Here is a 22,559-nt window from a genome sequence, read left to right as displayed (position 1 = left end):
GCCCGAATGGGGTGACGAATGCCGACTTAGGGATGGCGGCCGGGTCTAGCGGAATTTGTCAATATCCTTTGCACAGGTCCAGGGTAGTTAGGAAGTGCCCGCTGGCCATGCGATCGAGCAATTCGTCGATCCGTGGCATGGGGTATGCATCAGTGATACACAAAGAGAAGGAAAGGAACCGCGCTCCAAATAGTGATTAATATGTAAAATATGTAAAATATACGTACATAGAAACACTAGAGAATTCTTGTTTTTCCTCAGACATAAAAACTGAGAAAATACATCATAGTGTAATATATTGAGACAGAAAAATAGATAGGGTGAATTGAGGTAATATTGCACTCACATTTGGTAGAGCTTTCCAGGAGCTCTACCGTAATGTAGCTTGGACGGAATTATCCCCGTCTAAGGATCTGTATCACAGCCGGTGCTTCCAAATTTTCAATAGTGGTAGTATTTATAAAAAAAATGGAAAGAAAACTCCAATGGTGTAATATGTACTGTTAAAATGTATAAAAGTACAAATGAAAAGTATAGTACTCACATTTCCTAGAGCAGAAACTTGCTCTAGTGTAATCAGCTTGGGTGGTACAATCCCCACCGATGGATATGATGACCAGTAAGTAAAAATGTAAAATGGATATTATAGCTTTAAAAAGTAATATTTAATAATTAATAACAAGTTTATAAAACAAAAATAGCTATAAATAGAGTAATAGAGTCCCACTTTACGCGTTTCGCCCGTCAGGCTTCTTCAGAAGTGTGAGAAAGAGTCTCCATAAAAGTTCTTTATATAGGTAATGTAGTTTGTAGCAATAACTTCCTGGTGTGTTCGCTCGTGGAACGCACACGTCACACCGTAAATGACGCTGCGTTATCACGTGGAATAGTATTATGCGTTCCAGCGTGGAACGCATCCGTGATCATGTAGGAAGCGCCCGCATCATACCGGAAATGATGCGACGTCCAAGGGCACAATGGATGAGAGTCTTGGAACGCATCAGCGGCCATATTGGGACCGTGTGCGTTCCATTTCGGGAGGAGCCATTCGGCAGTATCACAGCATAAAATTATACAAGCTGAAAAATTAATCTTTGCATAATTCGTATGGAGATTGTTAGTCATGTAAAGTCAATGGAAAATAAAGAAGTGTATATCTACAGTCTCTGCTTGTCTTTCTTTCTTCCTTCTTTTGATTTCATGTGGAGTAGTCCAAATAATCCTTCTTAAAGTGATAGGGCTCAAATAGCAGCGTAATTTCGGCCATATTGATAGATGGCATATTTAGAACAAACATAAGCAGATATACAGATGTTATATGATAAGCATTAATTTGTATACAGTAGTATAGTGTTGATATATAAAAACCACAAAGGGTGTATGAATAAATAATAAAGCATACAGTAATATATTGTGACATATCTTGCAAATAAGTGCCATGAAAAAAATGCTAAAAGATGAATATATAAATACAAGTATGCTTATATTAAGATTTTTCATAAAAATACATACCGTATATACTCGAGTATAAGCCGAGTTTTTCAGCACATTTTTTGTGCTGAAAAACCCCAACTCGGCTTATACTCGAGTCAGAGTCTGTATTATGGCAATTTACATTGCCATAATACAGACCGGGGGAGAGGGGGGCTGGCAGAGCTGTACTTACCTGTCCTGCAGCTCCTGTCAGCTCTCTCCACCTCCGCGCCGTCCGTTCAGCACCTCGGTCAGCTCCCAGTGTAAGTCTCGCGAGAACTTACACTGGGAGCTGACAGAGGGAGCTGCACAGACCGCGCGGAGGAGGAGAGAGCTGACAGGAGCTGCAGGACAGGTAAGTACAGCTCTGCCAGCCCCCCTCTCCCCCCACTGAACTGCCAATGACACTGGACCACCAGGGAAGGAGCCCCCCTCCCTGCTATGTATCAAGCAGGGAGGGGGGACGAAAAAAAATAATAATAATAAAAAATAATAATAATAATTTCATTAAATAATAAATAATAATAATAAAAAAATATAATAATATTAAAAAATAAAATTAATAAAATAATTAATAATATATCAAAATGCCCACCCCCACCAACACATACACAAACACACACTGCATCACACACACTCACACTGCACTCACACACTGCACTCACACACACACTGCACTCATACCCACACACTGCACTCATACCCACACACTGCACTCATACACACACACTGCATTCATTATATACATACACTGGAAATAAATATTCAATTAATATACACACACACACACTGCACTCACACTGCACTCATACACACACACTGCACTCATACATGCACTGCACTCATACGCACACACTGCATTCATACGCACACACTGCATTCATTATATACACACTGTAAATAAATATTCAATTAATATAATTTTTTTAGGATCTAATTTTATTTAGAAATTTACCAGTAGCTGCTGCATTTCCCACCCTAGTCTTATACTCGAGTCAATAAGTTTTCCCAGTTTTTGGGGGTAAAATTAGGGGCCTCGGCTTATATTCGGGTCGGCTTATACTCGAGTATATACGGTAAGTGATAATATGATGTGGTTATATAATAGGACTGTATTATAAAATAAGAGATGGAGTGAGAATAATATATGCAAGTTAAAAATAAGATAAGATAAAATAAAAAATTGAATGGTAACAAATATTTTATAATTGTTAGGGGAGCACCCAACTTAAAGATGCATCTCACAAAAAACTACACAAAGATAGAAAGCAAAGCAAACGATAATTTATTAAATAGCACAAAAGGTTTTTACAAATGCAACACATGCGCAGCATGTAAAAAGACTAAACAAACATCCAGATTAACAACTACTTTTAAATCAAATAACACTGGTAAAACTTATAATATTAAAGAGATTATCACATGCAACAGTAAAAATGTAATATATTTATTGGCGTGCCCGTGTGGCCTCCAATACATTGGACGAACCATCAGGCCCCTAAAAATAAGAGTAACAGAACATTGTAGAAACATAGAAAAGGGATATAAGAACCCTTCTGTTTCTTCTCATTTCTGCACCCACAATAACAATCCTAAAGATCTCACTTTTATGGGGATCACCACCGTAAAAAATCACTGGAGAGGAGGTGACCACATTAAAAAAAAAAGACAGACAGAGATGGAATGGGTTTATCATTTAGACACGTTATACCCAAATGGTTTAAACATAGAATTTGATCTGTTCAATTTTTTATGAAAACTAAATAAACAAAAACAATTATAAAAACTTTTTTACCATTCAATTTTTTATTTTATTTTGATCTTATTTTTAACCTACATATATTATTCTCACTCCATCTCTTATTTTATAATACAGTCATATTATATAACCACATCATATTATCACTTATGTATTTTTAAGAAAAATCTTAATATAAGCATACTTGTATTTATATATTCATCTTTTAGCATTTTATTCATGGCACTTATTTGCAAGATATGTCACAATATACAACTGTATGCTTTATTATTTATTCATACACCCTTTGTGGTTTTTATATATCAAGGTTTTATATATATCAACACTATACTACTGTATACAAATTAATGCTTATCATATAACATCTGTATATCTGCTTATGTTTGTTCTAAATATGCCATCTATCAATATGGCCGAAATTACGCTGCTATTTGAGCCCCATCACTTTAAGAAGGATTATTTGGACTACTCCACATGAAATCAAAAGAAGGAAGAAAGAAAGACAAGCAGAGACTGTAGATATACACTTCTTTATTTTCCATTGACTTTACAGGACTAACAATCTCAATACGAATTATGCAAAGATTAATTTTTCAGCTTGTATAATTTTATGCTGTGATACTGCCGAATGGCTCCTCCCGAAATGGAACGCACACGGTCCCAATATGGCCGCTGATGCGTTCCAAGACTCTCATCTCTAGGAAATGTGAGTACTATACCTTTCATTTGTACTTTTATACATTTTAACAGTACATATTACACCATTGGAGTTTTCTTTCCATTTTTTTTAGAAATACTACCACTATTGAAAATTTGGAAGCACCGGCTGTGATACAGATCCTTAGACGGGGATAATTCCGTCCAAGCTACATTACGGTAGAGCTCCTGGAAAGCTCTACCAAATGCGAGTGCAATATTACCTCAATTCACCCTATCCATTTTTCTGTCTCAATATATTACACTATGATGTATTTTCTCTGTTTTTATTTCTGAGGAAAAACAAGAATTGTCTAGTGTTTCTATGTACGTATATTTTACATATTTTACATATTAATCACTATTTGGAGCGCGGTTCCTTTCCTTCTCTTTGTGTATCCTTTTGTAACAAGGTTGGGAATCCTTGTATTAGGTACCCGCAGCCCATTTTTTACTATATATTGGAGTGAGCACCTATTATACCCTTTTTCCACATGCTTCAGTGATAGTCCGGTCGTTCAGTTTCCGGTAATCAATACAGAAGCGAGTTGTACCGTCTAGCTTCGGTACTAAAACCACCAGAGACGCCCAGAGCCTTTGGGAAGCCTCAATAACCCCTAATTCTAGCATTTCCTGGATTTCCTTCCACATGCGAGTTCGTACTGCTGCCGGGATACGGTACGGCTGTTGCCTCAAGGGGGTATCCCCCTGCGTCTCAACCCGGTGCACTGCGGCGGAGGTGAACCCGGGTAGAACTGAGAACAGCCCACTGTATTCCTGCAGCAGTTGTTTAGCATCTGCCTGCTGAGTGGGATCTAGTTTCTACCCCAACCCGACCTGTTCTAACGTACCTTGATTAGCAGCCAGCAGGTCAGGTAAGGGGAGTCCTTCACTATCATCCGTGGACGGGGCACATATAGCGGCCACGTCCTCTGAGCGCTCGAAGTACAGTTTCAACATGTTCACATGAAAAGCTCGTCTGATCCTTTCATCTGAACATTTGGCTACAATATAGGGGGTGTCGCTAATTCGTTCCACCACTTTAAAAAGCCCCTGCCAAGCTGCCTGGAGCTTGTCCTTTTTGGAAGGTCTGAGGGCTAATACCTTTTGCCCTACTTCCATGTTCCTATCTCATGCTCCCCAGTCATATCATTGTTTCTGACGTTTCTGGACCGTTTTCAGGTCCATGCAGTAAATAGAGGAAACAAACCGAATAAAGAAGAAAATTTTAAATAAAAGTTTATTTTCTTCACACAGTTCAAAGCAGATTTGACCAAAAAGGAGTTACAGGGAGCCAAAGGTGCCGTCCTTCCGCCCCAGCAGCAGAGTGAGTTACAGGGAGCCAAAAGGTGTCGTCCTTCCTTCCCAGCGGCAGTGTGAGTTACAGGGAGCCAAAGGTGCCGTCCTTCCTCCCCAGCGGCAGAGTGAGTTACAGAGAGCCAAAGGTGTCGTCCTTCCTCCCCAGCGACAGTGTGAGTTATCTATGTAGGTGTATTGGTATTTAAGTATACTCATTATACATCTACCTCCTTGTCTCTCCCTTGCCTGTTATTTTTAAATGTTTTCCTTAGGCCTATTAAAGGTAGGGCCCCCCTCTCCCTTTAGGACTTTTGGTCCATCCCTGTCTAATCAGGTGTTGACACGGGTGCCTGAGGTTAACAAGCAGCATACGGTTGGTCTGTTAGTACGATAGTCAAACAAAATAATACAATTGAAGGCGAACACGGTAAACCAACCAACCACTGCAACATAAAGGCCATTTCATTTTGAATACTGCAGCTTTAAAATGTACAAACAGATGAAGATATTCAGCTGGACTTTTCATTTTGTAACTATATTATCACTTTACTATAATGATGCTACCATTGTTACATATAGTTTACTACTGTAATTTTTTCTACTTGCTGTTACATGTAGTTATTAGCAAATATTTAATTGTTTATAACAAATGCCTGGCTTACTCCATTCCTCCTCCCCCAGCTTGCCACTTCCAGTTGTAAATTCCTTTAACCCCTTAAGGACCAAACTTCTGGAATAAAAGGGAATCATGACATGTCACACATGTCATGTGTCCTTAAGGGGTTAAAGTAAAGTAACTGTTTTATGTCTTCATAGACCCAATCCATCCCTGCAACATGAAGGCCATTTCATTTTACTCCGCTCTACCCACCCACCCTGGTTCCTTCTAACTATATAACATGCACCTCCAGCTGTTTGGAACCACACCAATCACCTTTCTATTACCTTCACATGCTATCAGCTGCTGCAGTTATACCATTAACTTTCTCTGCCATCACATACAAATTCCTCTGAAACCTCTTGTCTCATAGCCCCATTTCAACCTTTAGATTGTAAGCTCACGGGCAGGGCCCTCTACCTGTATCGGTCTGTTCTTATTGTGTTTGTCTTTTTCGGAATTGTACAGTGCTGCGGAATTTGTTGGCGCTTTATAAGTGCCAGTAACAATAACAACCATGAGCATGGAAGAGAGCTTTAATAATCTAGGGACAGGGTGGTCTGTCACATTGCTTCCCCCTTGTGGGACACTTTGGTAGACCCAGTTTGACCTTTTTCAGGTCAACTTCAGGATGTCTGGATTTGGCTTAGTTGGTGATCGGTTTGTCAGGACAACCCATCGGCGTTGCCATTCTGCTTACCGGGTCGGTAGTGGATGATAACGTTTTAGGGCCAAACTCCAGCATAGCAGTTGGCCATTGTCTCCAGTGACCCGGTTAAGCCATACCAACGGGTTGTGATCCGTAATTAAAGTAAATTCCTGTCTGTCCAAATAAGGAGTCAATTTCTTCATGGCCCAACCTAACACCAAGCATTCCTTCTCGACTGCCGCATAGCTCACCTCCCGGGGTAACAGTTTCCTGCCGAGATACGCCACAGGTTGCTCTCCTCCATCTTCCCTGACAACCTAAAATTGCCCCCAGTCCAAACATGGACACGTCTGTGTGGACAATAAAACATTTGTTAGGGACAAGGGCAGCCAAGACAGAGGCATTAATTAGTGCTTATTTAGCAACTGAAAGCGGCTTCACATGCTTGAGACCACAGGACCTGCCTAGGTAAGCTTTTCTGTCAGGTCAGTCAGGGGCTATAGTCGGGTACAAAGTGCCTATAGTACCCAGCTATCCCTAAAATGGGTCTTTGTGCATGGTGTGGGCCAGTTAGCGACCACCTCAATCTTAGCAGGTTCTGGACGCTGCTTTCCACACCCCACCCAGTGTCCCAAGCATTAGACCTCTGCCATGCCAAGAAGGCACTTGTCTGGTTTCAGAACCAGGTCTGCGTCCCGAATCTTGTCCAGCACTATCCCTACATGAATCAAGTGTTCCTCCCAGAACTCACTGTAGATCGCAATGTCATCCAGGTAAGTACAGGTGAAATCCTGGAAGGCATCGAGAAGTCTAGCCACCATGCGCTGGAAGGTGGCTGGGGCCTTCATCCCAAATGGCATGACCCTAAACTGGTACAAGCCAAACAGGGTAACAAAGACCGACTTGGGGAGGTCCGCATTACTTTGCGGAAACTAAGGCACAGGATCCAAGTGTATCCTGAGTATGGGAAGCACACAAAAAAAGGTGAGATTATGTGGTTACTAATTAAATGTGAAGCATGTATTAAAAAGGTAACAGAAATCCAAGATACGGGAGCTTACCAAGGCCATAGGCAATACAGAGACAGCCCATCTCCAGGATTAAATGCTTTGCAGCCTTGAAGTTAGAACTGAGATCATTAATCTATCAATGCCCACAGGCCAGCCCAGCTCACTAGGAGCACTGTTTACTCCCAGGGAAACAAAAGTAGCAAATTGCTGACCAAAGTACTTAAACCCAAACTCCAAAAAGCCTACATAGCGAAAACAAGAGGTGCTCACTTTTACACCACCATAGCGACAGAATTCAGCTCCTTCTATCACAACCTTTATAAGCTCCCTCACCCAGGAGGTTCAAAATCTGATATCAGATGCTACCTTTCTAAATACAGAACTAGCAAGAGTTCAGCTTAATAAAGCCCTAGATGAGCCCTTCACTACAGAGGAGGGGGTAATTAGATTGTTGCCGTGTGGGAAAAGCCCAGGTCCAGATGGGCTAATGGCCTGATATTACAAAGTCTTTAGGGATCTACTGGACAAAAACACCTTTAACTAGCTGCTGCCCTCCTTCCCCAAGGGTCCACTCTGATCATTTGGGGTTTGTGTTGGGAAGGCAAACTAAAGTCATCAATGATATACACAACGTGAGAGCTCTCAAATGTTGGTTTAAAATGTCCTCTCATTTTGGAGGCTTTGTGGCATGGGACAAGGTTCCACAGCTGGGTTTACGCTCTCTATTAAGGCTTCTTGGACTGCATTAGGTTAAATGGGCAGTCAACATCCTTTGCAATAGGTAGTGGAACCAGGCAGGTATGCCCCTATCCCCAGTGCTCTTTATATTTGCTATAGAACCCTTTGAGTGCCATTTGGAAGAGTTCACAGATCAAAGGGTTCCTTTATTCAGGGGGTGAGGAGAGGATTTGGCCTTTGCAGATGTCCTCTTCACCATCACAGATCCAGTTACCTCACTAAGGAGATTGAGCTTTTTGTTCATTCTCCAACTTTAAAATTAATGCAGATAAGTGAGATTCTGGGACTAGCTTTGACCCTGTGATTTAAATCCCATTTGAAAGCAATTTTTTGCTACAAATGGTTAGTTTGGAAGCTGAAGAATGTGTCCAATGGACTATGGAGCCCTCTAGCAATTGGGGGGAGGGGGGTTTAGTTACATTTGTAAAGGCTAGGAGATTCAAAACCCAACCAATATGATATGCATATAGAACTATTGCTAAGTACATGCACTGTGTTTACTGCTAATAAACCCAATTAGACAAAGTCACTGTATTTGTGGTACCTTTGGTTATCATTTATAGGACTACACACTGGAAGTAAAGCAGTGAGAAATCTCATGATCGGGAGTAAAATAACGTGCTTTAATTGCACACTTGGTATAAGCCTGGGGGGCTGTGCACTCATTGAGTGCCTTGTGGAAATCAGGAATGCTATAGAGTTAAGGAAGCCCACAGGATCAGACAGACATATGCAGCAGAAAAAAGCATTTTACAATATTGTTTATTTTTACACCAAGACAGAATATGAAATGCATGTAGCTTATAGCAGAGTTTCCCAACCCAGTCCTCAAGGCACACCTACCAGTCCAGGATTTAAGGATTACCCAGTTTTGTCTAAGGTGTTTTTAGAAAAAAAAGAAAAAAAACACCTTAGACAAAACTGGGTAATCCTTAAATCCTGGACTGGTAGGTGTGCCTTGAGGACTGGGTTGGGAGACACTGGCTTATACAATTCCAGTTACACCGAGAGACATTCTGTACAACATTTATCCACAGGACACATTTCACTCAGAGGATTGTACAGGAGCCATCCACCTCATGGTTTGTAGTCTTCCTGGGTGACCATCAGGTTATAGTGAGTGACCCCTTTCCACATTCCCTGGATGGTGGTCTCATAGCCAAACAAGGTGCGGATCTTGGCACGGAACGGCACATCCATTTCTCCCTTGGTCACAGATGCCACCATACGTATTGAATGTCCACCTGGTACCTCCACATCAGAGCTGGATGAGAAGGTAGTCTGCAGAAGACAGAAGGTTAGAAACTGAAGTAATGGGGCAAACTGGAAACCTGCAGGATTTTAACCCTTCTCAGTGGGACTGCTCTGCAGTACAATACGGTTAAGTGAGAGATTAGAAAGGCACACAGGATTTTGTTGTGTGGTTCTTATTGAAGCCTTCTTGCCCCTGGCTAGAATAAAAGGACAATAGACACCAAAACTGTAGCTTCATGAAGCAGTTTAGGTGCATCGATCATGCCCCTACAGTCCTACTGCTCAATTATGCCATTTAGGAGTTCAATCACTTTGTTTAGGCAGCCTTAGACACACCTCCCTGCATGTGGTCTGCACAGACTTCCAAAACACTTCATGAAAAAGAAGCTTAGATATTACAGGTTCCTTTATTGCACAGTCTGTTTAATCTAAAATTAATCATCTTCTGCTCTGTTAATATCTTCCTAGACACTACAATAGCCTCATGTGGGAGTACAGTTCAGTGAAGAAAACAGGCGATCAGATTTTAGATAGCAAGCCTGATTGAAAGTTAAGCCATTTCTCCATTCAGAATGACACAGCCGGAGGAACTAGGGCTAGAAACCAAAAAAAAAAAAAAAAGGTTTAACTCCTAAATGGCAGAGAATTGAGCACTGAGACTGCAGGGGCATGATCTATACACCAAAACTGTCTCATCAAGTTCATGGTTTTAATGAGATATATAATGCAGCAGACTACAAATTAACCAGTTCAGAGTAAAGAGGTAGTGTTATTTTTAGAGAGGAGGTTGGGCAAGAGGGTACACTGATCTGGGCCAGTACCATTAAGCTATTTGTGAATAGCTAGCCTCCGCCTTGTTATTGGACAGTAACAGGCCCAACATCTACCAAGCCAGGATACCTATAACCAGTGGGACTGTTGCTTTAGAAGCAGATAGAAGTCATACATGGAGAGTCACAAGCAGAAAATGGAAACCAGTTGAAGAATTACCCTCATAGCCATGTGGGTGTTGTGACTTTACTGTAAGCAACAAACCAATACTAATGCAGAGAAGCTTTTCTCACCCTCATTATACAAGCCATGCTTACCTGTGTAGTGTTGGTTGTGGTGAAATTCCAGGTATGAGTTGTGCTCACATTGATGGAAATCTTGGTCTCTGTTTCCCCTATGAATGGGACTCCAGCTTTAAAGGACATCTCAGCTCCAACTGCTACTGTGAATCCATGTTCCTGGCTGAAGGTACTGCTCTCAGTTATGGTTTTTGAGAAGCTAGAAAGAAAACCTTCACATTAATATATTAGGAGAGATTAGACTTCATGGAGCAGGGCTTGGGCTAGTCGCACCCAAATCTAGTTCGTAAAATAGATGTTTGGCAAGGATGTGCCTTGGTAATAAAAAAAAAAAAAAATCCTGCAAATAATTTTGATCTGTAATATCTCAACCTTTTTGTTTGCTTAAAATTCAGAAAGACTTACATTCCATTGGCTTCTGGAATTCATGTACCCATTAATCCCAGTTGAGCAGATGGCTCAATAATGCGAGTGCAACATAAGTACCAAGTTAATGAACAATCCATTGAAATTCTGAAAAGTCAAGAAAGACAGTCCTTACTTCTTACTTTGAAATCCATATTAAAAAATAAATTGTGAATAGGTCTGACAGTTTTGTACATTTGGACTCTTCCAAGATAGGATTAAATGAATTGCACAGGTCTATTGACCCAGTTCTCCAGCTACTTTGTTTTGTCAAGATTCAGTATTGACCACATGTGGGATATTACTAAATGTATGGACTGTTGGGTATGCTATAGGGATTGCAACTAGTCTGAGGACCAATTTTCATTTAAGAAAAAAAAAAAAATCCACCAAATACCAGCCACAAAAGCCAAGGATACACGTTACACTCCTGAGAACAAGCCCCTAAACAATTTGCCTTTTGTATCCTAGAAGGGAAACCTTTCCACTGAAACCTGATCGGTTCCATCCAAATCTGAAATTCAAGGAGAGCGTCCTGTGTAGAGATCCAGCTACACCAGACAGACTCATTTCATGCTCACCAATGAAGGGCTACCAGTCGCCATAGGACAGGTTATCGACTCCTTGTATTCATAGATGGCCTTGGCATTGTTACCCCATTCTCTATACAGCCATTTTGATAATGGGCTACAGTGGCTTCCTATCCACCACCTGTGCAATCCAAGTACACCATATACTGCAGGCATTTACCTCACTAACACCATAGAACAAACATTGCCAACAAGCAGAAGTATTAACAGAGGCAGCACAATAGAGTTTCCATTACTTACGAGAAGGTGTGCTTTAATGGAGTGCTGCTCTTGTTGTTATAGATCTGGGTCTGAACCACCTCTGTGCCTTGGGATAGGATTTTCCCTGAATCTGGAAGGAATTCAAAGCTCACAATACTCTGGATGGTTTTATCAATGGTGAAGGAAAGGAGGGGGTAGACATTGTAACCCCAGCCCAGTTTCTGTGCCTTTTCAATATAGTTGGTATCAGCAATGGTCAGGGTTGGTCCTTTATAGATGTTGCCATTCTTTGAATCCACACACCACAGGTCTGACTCTAGGGTGAAAGCCATGAAATGGGTCAGGATGCGCCAGCCTCCTTTTCCAATGGTTTTGCTGGAATCAAGCCAGTTATCGTCTGGTTTGGTTGGGGGGCTTCTCATCACAAGCTTGTCGTCACTTGTCACTGCATACAGGATGCCTTTAGGGTCAAAGAAAAGGGCATCAAATTCATTCCAGCTGTTGGTTCCTATTTTGGTGGCTTGGCCATAAAGCCAGGACACATTTTCATTGCTTGGTGCTGGACCCTTGTAGAACTCCCCTTTCTTGGTAGCTGCATACAGAAGGCCATTTGGATCAAAGAACATTAATTTAAACCCATCCCAGTCAGTTTTGCCCACTCTCTTGGCAGTAGAGAACCAGTCCAGGTTTGGATCTGAAGGCATAGCTCCCATGAAAAGCTCTGTACCACGCACAGCAAACAGCACCCCTTCTGGGTTAAAGGCAATCTTACTGACATTATTCAGCTTCCCTACAATGCTAGATCTGGCATCAAAGTTATCCAGAAGATTCTTGGGTGGTAATCCAGCTCTGGCAACATAATCCTTCACAGCAAACAGGAGGGTGTCTGGAAGTTCAAAAGCAAGAGGTTATAGCCATCAGATGCAATTCACAACATGGGATTGTTCACAAACAGATTGTATTTAGAGTTTAAATCTTTAGCTCTGCAGGCTAAGCATAGTGTAAAAGAATGGTCACATTAGGAATTAGACTATTACCAGTGAAGCAGGCTAGGGTGCAAGTCATTCATTAGAAATGTGAGCTATAAAAATGGGTTTCATCTTCAAATTTGAAGAGCACAAAACCTTTGCACATTTTGTTTTATTAGAATATTTAGAAAATCTGCTTGGAGGAAATCCAGGATCAGTAATATCATTGAAGCATAGTTCGTTGCGGTCAAGTGGCAAAGGATGCTGAGCACTGACCCAGAACAGAGGGAAATCGGTGCTGAATATTAGTTATTACAGCTGTTGGGAAACATTGATTTACTTATGCAATGCTCAGTGAGTATTCCCCTAGACATACAGATAGATATATATATTTTATGTTACAGGTGGTCAGTCTCATGTCCTGCTTTTTTCTTACGTAGTTAGAGTATCACGCTATACATAACTTGAAAGACCGTAGGCCTGATTAGAATACAAGATACTCAGGCTTTGGAAGGGTAGAAAGTGAGTTCAAATCTTACAATAGTTTTCTATTCTTGTGCTCTTTAATAAACGTCCTGCAACACACACACAATTCTTAAATGGGTTCCTAAATCTAAGACTCTCTTGCATCAGTCAACAGGAGACTAACAGCATTACAAATTTTGAAAGATTAAATACTGGTTGAGACTTCCATGATTGGATAATGTTGCAGTTTATGTATACACTCTTAGACAAACTCACGATTGTGGCAGACTGCCTGGGTACCTCTGCCAATTATGCTTCCTAGTACTCACCAAGTACCATTATCACGGCTGGTTGCACGTGGCAAGATACGATCAGTAGTGTACGGAGCATGTGCAAGAATACCGGATGTAGTATTCCCCCTCCTCCATTGTGCTGGACAGGCCATGCGGTCAAGCAGGAAGTTAATTCTTATTTGTATTGATTGGTTAAGAGAATGTGCGGGTGGAGCTTAATATGGGAGGAGTTATGTGCCTATATAAGGAGCCTGTACTATTGTCCGGGGCTCAGAACTTGCTGTATTTTGGTGACATTAGTCCCTCTGAGTCCCGATCGGTGAACCGAATAAAGAATCTCTTCCTTCCTGAAGAAACCTGTGTCCATCTCTCTGTGCTTGGCTTCCGTCAGTTTCTCCGGTATCATTTGGTGCATTGGCCGGGAAGCTCATCGTTCAACGGTAGCTGAGAAGCAGAGGCGTGAGACGGTCTCTTTGCACACGTTCTCTACGGCTGCACCCCTGAACTTCTGCGTGGACCTCCCTTCGTCTCGGCGCCACTGGTCTGTTGTCCAGGAGATCATCGGCCTCTACGTAGTAAGTGCTGGGGTGTCCCAGTCGATGAGTGTGAACTCAGGTTCAGGAACGAGGAGGTAAGACGACCGCTGTTTTAGACGGCGGACCCACTAGAGGTATACCGATTGTGCGGTAGGCCCATAAGGGGTTAATCTGTGTATGGAATCTGCCCCCTCTGTCGGAGGGAAGGAGCACCGCTCAAACGCTCTTTAGTAAGACCGTTTGATTTGGTTTGGAGTCAGGCGGGGTTCTGTGTAAATAGCCCTAGCCAGACACCGGTGTCTTGTCTAGACTAGCGTTCTAGGGTGTACAATTTGTTCGCTAGGTCGGAGGGACCGGGAGACTAAGAGGCGTCTGTGTAAATTCGGTCCGCTAGCTCTCAACCTATCTTGGCTAAGTGGGAAGGCGTGTAAATTTGGAACCCACTAGACTATTGATAGAGTAGAAAGACTAAAAGGGTTCTGTTGTAAATTCCACTATATGTGGTGCTTGGGCAGTGTGGCTAACCAAAACGGATGTAGATAGTTTTAGGTAGTCCATCAAGGTACTGGCCAATAGATTAGTTGGGATTGTATATGTGATAAAGATTGTTTAGTAACGTGTATATCTTGTTAGGTAGCGTGAGCTCTGTCATCTAGCGAGAGTGTTAATAGTGTGTTGCTGTATTATAGTGCACGGTACCATAACCCTGTATATTTACTGACACTGTATACAAGTACTAATAATTGTCGTCTATTTCATGTCTAACACCATAACCACTAATAATTGTATTGTGACCTTAAATTGTACTTTGACCTATGCTAACCGTACTGTAACCGCTATTTGTAAAAGACGATGTTACTGGGGTGTGTTATAGACTGGTAATTCATATATAGGGAATTATAGCGTGGGTGACTGTATAGTTTCGCCAAAGTGCATAATATCGATTACTTAGTGACTGGTGTAACAGCTGTGTGTGTACGGGAATTCCCTGAGTGTTTTTATTGTGCTACGGTGTACGTTTCACTTGGTAACTGTACCACGTTGTGCTGTTGCCGAAGGAACGGGTGTGACTGTTGCATAGAGTGTATAGCATTCGTTGTCAACGACGCTCCATTGATAAGTATGGGCGCGTCGGAGTCGACGATTTTGGATCCCTTAGGATGTACGGTAAAGAATTTTAAAAAGGGATTCACAGTATGTGATTTTGGGGTTAAAATGTCTCCTGCACGTTTGATCACTTTGTGCACTAGGGAATGGCCTACTTTGGTTACGGCATGGCCGCCACGTGGCAGTTTAGATCCAAATCTGGTACAGCGTGTACACGTGGCAGTATCAGGTAGGCCTGAACTTTACTGACAGTTTCCATATATTGATTGTTGGAGGCAGGCCGTAAACGACTCGCCAAGAAGGATCCGAATATACCACGAGGAGCAATGTCGCCTCATGGTGGCCAGGACTTGTTTGTCCACTAGGACCATGGTTAAGCCCATTTTGGACACGCCCCCTGAGTCCGAGATCCCTATGCCGCCCCCTTATTTCTCTGCAAGGGGAGGTGATACAAGTACAGGAAGTTCCACACCCCCTCCCCCGTTGTCCCCATCCACTTCCACTTCCTCCTCCAGCTCAGAATCCACCCCATGCCATACTAAACCTCCCCTTCCGACACCAGCCCCCGTTAAGTCCATCTATCCCGATGTGGCACCACTTCAAGCTTCCGGTCAGGCTTCCTCTAGCCCGGCTCGGAATATTTTATTCACTGGTCTTCCCCATGATAAAGCTTCTCTATCCGCACGTCTTATTACCCCCCGACCGGAACCCCTAACTGACGCCCCTCCACGAAGCCCTATACTAACCCGACAATTGACTGGAACCCAAAAACCTAAACATTACCAGATGCCTCTTCGTTTGAATCCCGGGTCAGCTTACCTTAATGATTTAGGTCAAATGGTGTATGCTGACCCAGTCTTCGTATATGTCCCGTTCACGACTACCGATCTCTTGAATTGGAAGACCCACAATTCCTCGTATACTGAAAAGCCACAAGCCATGACCGACCTGTTCACCTCGATAGTCCAGACACATAACCCAACTTGGGCTGATTGCCAGCAATTATTAATGACATTGTTTAACAACGAGGAGAGGACTAGGATAAACCAATCGGCTATTAAAGCGCTGGAGGAAGAAGCTCGTACTTTAAACCAAGCAAATCCAGCAGCATGGGCCGCAACGCATTATCCTAATACCGATCCCGACTGGAATGTTAATGGCGCAGATATGGTTCAACTAAAAGCCTATAGAGACGCTATAATTGCTGGCATGAAAGCCGGAGGGAGAAAAGCCATAAATATGTTGAAGACGGTTGAGGTGATTCAGAAAAGTGATGAAGCGCCTAGTGTCTTTTATGACCGATTATTGGAGGCATACCGCTTGTATACCCCCTTTAATCCGGAAGACGCTGATAATTCCCGAATGGTAAACTCTGCCTTTGTCAGCCAAGCTTACGGAGATATTAAGCGCAAGCTACAGAAGTTAGAAGGGTTTGCAGGAATGTCCATCACCCAACTAATGGAGGTAGCAAATAAGGTGTACATGAATAGGGAATCAGAAAGTAAGAAAGAGGAAGAGTGCAAGATGCGTAAAAAGGCGGATATGCTAGCGATCGCAGGCGTAGATAGACGGGGCCCAGATAGAGGCGATAGTAGGTGGAATAGGGAACCCCTGAGTAGGAATCAGTGCGCGTATTGTAGAGAAGAACGGCATATAAACCTCAGAGTTCTGGTAAAGTAGAGAGAATGAATAGAACTATTAAGAACCAGTTGGCAAAAATGTGTCAGGAAACCCAACTTAAGTGGAACGTTCTTTTGGCCATAGCTCTGTTACGAATTCGCAGTACACCTACCAGAAGGATGGGTCTCTCCTTTTGAAATCATGTATGGGCGTCCACCTCCCGTACTTGGTAACTTAAGGGGGGATTTGAGTCAGTTGGGAGAAGGAATTACCTGGCAGCAGGTTGTAGAGTTGGGTAAGACTATGGAGGAGGTACAGAAATGGGTACAAGATAGATTACCTGTGAATATTTATCCCCCTGTTCATAGTTACCACCCAGGAGATCAAGTGTGGATTAAAGAGTGGAATAATGTACCGTTAGGGCCCAAGTGGAGAGGTCCTTATGTTGTTCTTTTGTCTACCCCTACAGCGATAAAAGTGGCTGAAGTGACTCCGTGGATTCATCACTCCAGGGTTAAACCAGCAGCGGTAGATTCTTGGCAAGCTACAACAGATCCAGAGAATCCCTGCAAGATCCGGTTAAAGCGCATGACTCAGTCGGAGTGACGAGGAACCGTGTGGATTACAAATTTTATTGTTTCAGAGATTGGCAAGTGAGTGTTTTAGACGGCCATAATAAAACCTGTCCGCTCACCAACGTGTAGTTTAAAAGTCAGGAAAGTCTCGAAGGGACCCCTGTGAAGACGAGCAGAACTCCATTCCCTGCAGCCCTTACATCCTGGAAGCTGAGGTGCCATCGCACGGACAAAGATTGAGGATGCAGCCGACGAAAGATGTATTTTTATATTCAGGAAGGTAGAGGTACCGACACTCCTAGCTGTGAGGTATGCATTAAGACTACAAGAACAGGTAACCATATTTCCCAAACCCTAATTTGGCATTCGCAATATGAGTGTAAAGGTGATGTGTCTAGGTGTAGATACTTAAATGTAGAGTATAGTGTATGCCATTTAGGGATAGGAGAACCTAAGTGCTTCAATCCGGAGTATCAACCCCATACAATTTGGTTGACTCTCAGGAATGGAGATCCTCAGGGGACCCTAATAAATAAAACAGTGTTAGAATCCGTACATTCTTCGGGTGTTCTGCTATTTGATGCATGTAAAGCAATATCAAGTGGTAGAAAGCCGTGGAATGTATGTGGCGATCTTAGATGGGAGAGAATGTATGGGTCCAATGATTAATATATATGTGAGTCCTAGATGCCCAAATAGGGATTATAATTTTTGCCCATATTGGTCTTGTGTGGGGTGGGCAACTTGGGGACAGACAGCAGACAAGGACATGATTGTGACTAAGTTGCCTACCAATCCATACTGTAAGTCTATGGAATGCAATCCAGTCCATATTCTTATAAATAATCCTGACCAATTCTTAGATAGATATGGTAACTTATTTGGGTTTCAAATATACGGGACGGGTTTAGACCCTGGGACAGTATTGTTTATAGGGATAGAGACCGATACGGTAACCTCCCAAACTCATCAGGTATTCCATTCGTTTTATGAAGAGATGAGTATAGATAATAAGATTCCCCATAACGCTAAAAACCTGTTCATAGATTTAGCTGAAAGTATTGCCGGTAGTCTTAATGTTACCAACTGCTATGTGTGTGGAGGTACTAACATGGGAGACCAATGGCCTTGGGAAGCAAAGGAGGTAATGTCCGGTTCTGAGGCAGTTGAACAATTAATATCTTCACAAGCCGATTATCAGATGAGTGTTAGAGGTAAATCTGAGTGGAGATTAAAGACCTCCATCATAGGTTATGTTTGCATAGCAAGGAAAGGAATGATGTTTAACACATCTTTAGGAGAACTAACTTGTCTAGGGCAAAAAGCTTATGATGATGATACAAAGAATACAACTTGGTGGTCGGCTTCAAATGTCTCAGAACCATCTAACCCGTTTGCAAGATATGCCAATTTAAAGGACGTATGGTTTGATTTATCTATCACATCTAGTTGAAAAGCCCCAGCAAATTTGTACTGGATCTGTGGTAAGAAGGCCTATTCGGAGTTGCCACAGGACTGGGAAGGGGCATGTGTGTTGGGTATGCTCAAACCATCTTTCTTCTTGTTACCTATTGAAACAGGTGAGACTTTAGGTGTTAAAGTGTATGATGTGAGTCATAGGAAGAAAAGGGGACCGATAGAGATAGGCGCCTGGGAAGATGATGAATGGCCTCCCCAGCGTATTATAGATTATTATGGGCCAGCCACGTGGGCAGAGGATGGTACCTTTGGTTATAGAACCCCAATTTATATGCTCAACCGTATTATAAGATTACAGGCGGTGGTTGAGATAATTACTAATGAGACCCAGGGCCGTCTTTAATATCAGTAGGACCCTGGGCAAAGCATTTTCTTGGGCCCCATGGGCACTCCCCATTGCCTGGCATGCAATCACACCTTTCACATACATACTTACAAAGACATATACACGGACAGACATACTGATACACACACATAACCTGACAGACATGCTGACACACACAGACACAAACACACTGTCAGACATACTGTCACACACACAGACACATACCCTGACAGGCATACTGACATACCCATTACCAGGCATATTGACACACACAGAGACACATAAACTGACACACACATATACTGACAGACATACAACCTACTGACACACACATACACTGTCAGACATACTGAGACACACAGGCATACTGACACATTCACACTTTTAAATCTACTCCCCATTTCCTACCTTGAAGGATTGCTTCCCTGGTGTCCAGAGTGGTGGCTGAGGCTGTTGGGGGTTGCCGACTGGCAATCTGGACCAGCCTTTCTCCTCTCTGCTTCCCTGGTGTGGTCTCTCCCACTTGGCTGTCTCTGTTAGGAAGTGACTCACGGTAGTCACTTTCTCAAATGCTGCCAAAAAGCAAAGAGACCCGGTCGTGCTGTTAAAGGGCCACAGAGTGCAAACGGGCCCCAGCTTACAAACGCCCACCGGGTGGTCATCCTTAGTGTGCGTCACCAAGATCCTGTGGATACTTAATCTCAAGGAAGCTGCAATTCAAACTGGTTTTGGGATGCTTATGGTTGTGTGAGCCCTTTAACCCCTTAAGGACCAAACTTCTGGAATAAAAGGGAATCATGACATGTCACACATGTCATGTGTCCTTAAGGGGTTAAGTGCAACAAATAGCTCTGCATTTAATACTGGGAATTGTTAGAGAGACATTTTGTAAACCTGAGTTAACCCCTCGAGTGCCAGAGGCGTGCCCAACACATTGCAAAACACTCATAGGGCTAATGTTTAGTTGCCACCAGATTTCCCCTTTGCATTGCAGTTTCCCATGGCAAACCTAAGGGTGAGCAATGTGTTGTTTTGCTGTTTAATCTGCACTTTTTATTATCTGAACTGAAATCCCTGTTGCTGTTTTGCATCTTTTTATTAACCTGTTCAGTGCTGGAAGCCACTACAACTAAGTCTGCCCATTACATACCCAAAACGTTCCTGCTAGGCAATGTTTCACCAGGCCTTCTCTTAACCACTAAGTGACAAAGAAACATGTTAACTCTTTGTGCACTGCTTGTTATTGTGCAGGGAGCACACTGACACTCGAAGGGTTAAAACCACTGTCAGTAAATACTTTGCTTGTATGGAGAAAAGGATATCTACTTTCAAACTGAAAAAAAATAAAATAAAAATGTATGTAGAACCTTAAAGGAAGAGCATACACATTGTGATCTGTATCCTAAGCAGTGAATTAAAAATAGATAATTCTTTACAATCAGCTGTTTTGGCCGAAAATATAGCATATTCCAATTTACACATAATACCAGCTTGAATATTTCAGACTGAAATTTGCAAATTAGCTTTTAAGTGAAATTCACTGTTTAGTGAAAATACCCTGAAGTGATTTGTGATGCTTATAGGTTGCAAACACTGCAATAAAATGGCAATATTACTAAAACAATAAAGGACTAGCTCTAAGAAATATATATGAATGATCATGAGATAGAACTGGTAGAGAATTTTACTTCAGTAATAGCAGTTATATTTATTTTAACTCCTTTGAGTGTCAGAAAGTGTGAAATGCTTTTCTCAGACACCTGGTACATACAGGGTTAATAGTGACTTGTTTATAAACTGAATATAGGAGGATTATATTAGGAATATTGGTCTTACTGCATGGTACAATAAATACATTTACATGGTCCAAATGTTCTTACCACAGCACTAAACAATCCTTCTCCTCTCCCCTTTACATAAAATATTTTTAAATGAAGTCCTGAAATCCTGATTAAATATGGTGTACATCACTGGATTCAAAGAGCTGTTACAGTATCCAAACCAGAAGAAAAATTATCAGGGGTGAACAGCTCGTACATATAGCAGAGAGGGTGTATGTAAAAAAGAAAGGGAACCAGCAGATGAATGATTACAGACAAGAAAAATGTAAACCTCTTCTCACACTTAAGTTTACTCCCCGTTTCCTACCTTGAAGGATTGCTTCCCTGATGGTCAGAGTGGTGGCTGAGGCTGTTGGGGGTTGCAGACTGGCAATCTGGACCAGCCCTCCTCCTCTCTGCTTCCCTGGTGTTGTCTCTCCCACGCGGCTCTCTCAGGGAAGGAAGTTACTCACAGCAGTCACTTCCTCCCATGCTGCCGAAAAGAAAAGGGGCCCGGTTGTGCCGTTAAAGGGCCACAGAGTGCGACCGGGCCCCTGCTTACAAACGCCCACCGGCTGGCCCTTACTGCATGGGCCACCCGGTGGGCCCCCTGTGTGCGTCCCCAAGATCAGGATGCACTGTGGGCCCATGGGTGGAGGGCTGGGGGGGGGGGAAGAAAGTTGTTGAGGGCAGCGGGGCCCACGAGGCAGCTGCCTTGGGCCCCCTAGAAGTAAAAGGGCCCGGGGCAGCTGTCCCGTTTTAAAGATGGCCCTGATGAGACCTCACAAGCGCGCAATCTTCTAGCGAAGCATAATACCAGGATGAGGACAGCAGTGTACCAAAATAGATTAGCCTTGGATTACCTATTGGCAGTAGAGGGAGGTGTATGTGGCAAGTTTAACCTGAGCAATTACTGTCTTCAAATAGATGACGAAGGGCAAGCAATAGCTGAGCTTACTAGCCATATGGTTAAACTAGCGCATGTGCCTACTCAGGTATGGAAAGGGTACAATCCAAGTAGTTGGTTTGGTAACTGGTATGAGCAGTTTGGAGGGCTTAAGGCATTGGTAGGCGGAGTCATACTGATTTTAATGTTGTGTCTGCTCCTGCCTTGTCTTATTCCCTTAGTAGTTAGGTCTGTGCAGAGCCTGATAGAAAATATAGCAGAAAGGAAGGCTGCAGCACAGATAATGGCCATATATAGTTATGAGGCTCTAGATCAGGGAGAACCAATGCAGGAAGAGGAGTGTTGAGGGATTTACATCATAGGAAAAGTCTGGTCTGGTTCATGGTAACCTGAGGTGTATGCAAACCAAGGTTAAGTGATGCCTCAAGTAATTGTGAAATATCAAGAGGCATCAAAGGGGGGAATGTGGTGGAATCTCAGTAGAAATAAATTTAGTAGGCCGAGATTACCACGTGGCACGCGTATGTGCATATGCTGACGTATCGGTCGGTTGGTTGCACGTGGCAAGATACGATCAGTAGTGTACGGAGCATGTGCAAGAATACCGGATGTAGTATTCCCCTCCTCCATTGTGCTGGACAGGCCATGAGGTCAAGCAGGAA

At 42.6% G+C, this 22,559-nt stretch overlaps 1 protein-coding gene across 1 annotated transcript; it reads right to left on the bottom strand.

The window, feature by feature from the left end:
* Positions 1–9,292: 9,292 nt before the first annotated feature.
* On the bottom strand, positions 9,293–13,574 carry LOC134566009 (tachylectin-2-like). Its single transcript, XM_063425725.1, has 4 exons — positions 13,565–13,574; positions 11,842–12,688; positions 10,625–10,805; positions 9,293–9,563 (listed from the first exon to the last, which is right to left on the bottom strand). Exons 1-4 carry the CDS (start codon positions 13,572–13,574, stop codon positions 9,360–9,362), a joined length of 1,242 nt encoding a protein of 413 aa, XP_063281795.1. The 3' UTR covers positions 9,293–9,359.
* Positions 13,575–22,559: the final 8,985 nt, after the last annotated feature.

This window comes from Pelobates fuscus, chromosome 6 (genome assembly GCF_036172605.1).
Source record: "Pelobates fuscus isolate aPelFus1 chromosome 6, aPelFus1.pri, whole genome shotgun sequence".
In the NCBI taxonomy this organism is placed as follows: domain Eukaryota; kingdom Metazoa; phylum Chordata; class Amphibia; order Anura; family Pelobatidae; genus Pelobates; species Pelobates fuscus.
The sequence above is the reverse complement of the archived record's forward strand: the minus strand, read 5'-3'. Positions and strand labels throughout refer to the sequence as shown.